At 44.0% G+C, this 1,004-nt stretch overlaps 1 gene segment (V, D, J or C); it reads left to right on the forward strand.

Moving 5' to 3' along the window:
* Positions 1-1,004, forward strand: part of LOC103606965 — a 7,749-nt gene that overhangs the window by 3,651 nt on the left and 3,094 nt on the right. The window contains 1 exon segment of the C gene segment in view: positions 486-761. Coding sequence covers positions 486-761 — 276 coding nt within the window.

Here is a 1,004-nt window from a genome sequence, read left to right on the forward strand (position 1 = left end):
CCATTCTCAGAACATATGAACCAGCTATGCAGTCCTTCACAGCACCTTGATTCTTTCATTGACATAATGCAATCATGACCACCTGCCCTCATCTCCCTCCATGAGCCCATGCATCTAAAATAAACCAACTAATGCAGACAGATATTCAGTCTAACCTCAATTGTCCAGAGGATTGATTAAGAAGACATAGCTAATTGAAGCCCGGGTGGTTCAGGAACTTCTTTGTAGTTGCTGTTTTTCATCTCTGCTTCCAAACCTATCTATAATAGCTCCTAACCAGAAATCGAACTGCCTGCCTTCCATTTCTGCTCTGCTTGGCCTTCCTTTCATGGAGGTGCTAACAAGCCCAGGTCACTATAGGATGCACAGAGGTCTGGATTGTAGCACTTGTCCCCAGGGCAACTGAGGTAATAGTCACCATTATTTAAGTCCCACAAAGTTGTAGATAATCATCTCACGAAATAATTTGATCATATTCACAGAAGTTCAGCCTCCTACCAAACCATCCGTTTTTGTCATGAGAAATGGAACAAATGTTGCTTGCCTGGTGAAGGACTTCTACCCCAAGGATGTAACTATAAGTCTCAAATCATCCAAGAAGATAAGAGAATTTGAAACCGCTATCGCCGTCTCTCCCAGAGGGAAGTACAGTGCTGTCAAGCTCGGGCAGTATGATGATTCGGATTCGGTGACATGTTCGGTTCAGCACAATAATGAAATCGTGCACTCCACTGACTTGGAATTGAAGACAAATTCTTCAGGTAGGTCATATCTGGCTTCACGGGCTAGACATGGTTGAGAACAAAAGTTGGGGGAAAGGGAAGTTAGAGATGTAAACTCTGGACAGATCCTTCTTAATATAGCATCATGCTGGAAACAAGACTTAGGCCCAACTCTAGCCCACCATCGACTGGGAAGGAAATGCTCTGCATCCCTAAGCTGGAATCTAGGATAAAGCCCATCTCATTTCCTTCCATCTCTCCTCTTCACAAACCACTGTCTCC

This window comes from Galeopterus variegatus, unplaced genomic scaffold, assembly GCF_000696425.1.
Source record: "Galeopterus variegatus unplaced genomic scaffold, G_variegatus-3.0.2 Scaffold6995, whole genome shotgun sequence".
Classification (NCBI taxonomy): Eukaryota; Metazoa; Chordata; class Mammalia; order Dermoptera; family Cynocephalidae; genus Galeopterus; species Galeopterus variegatus.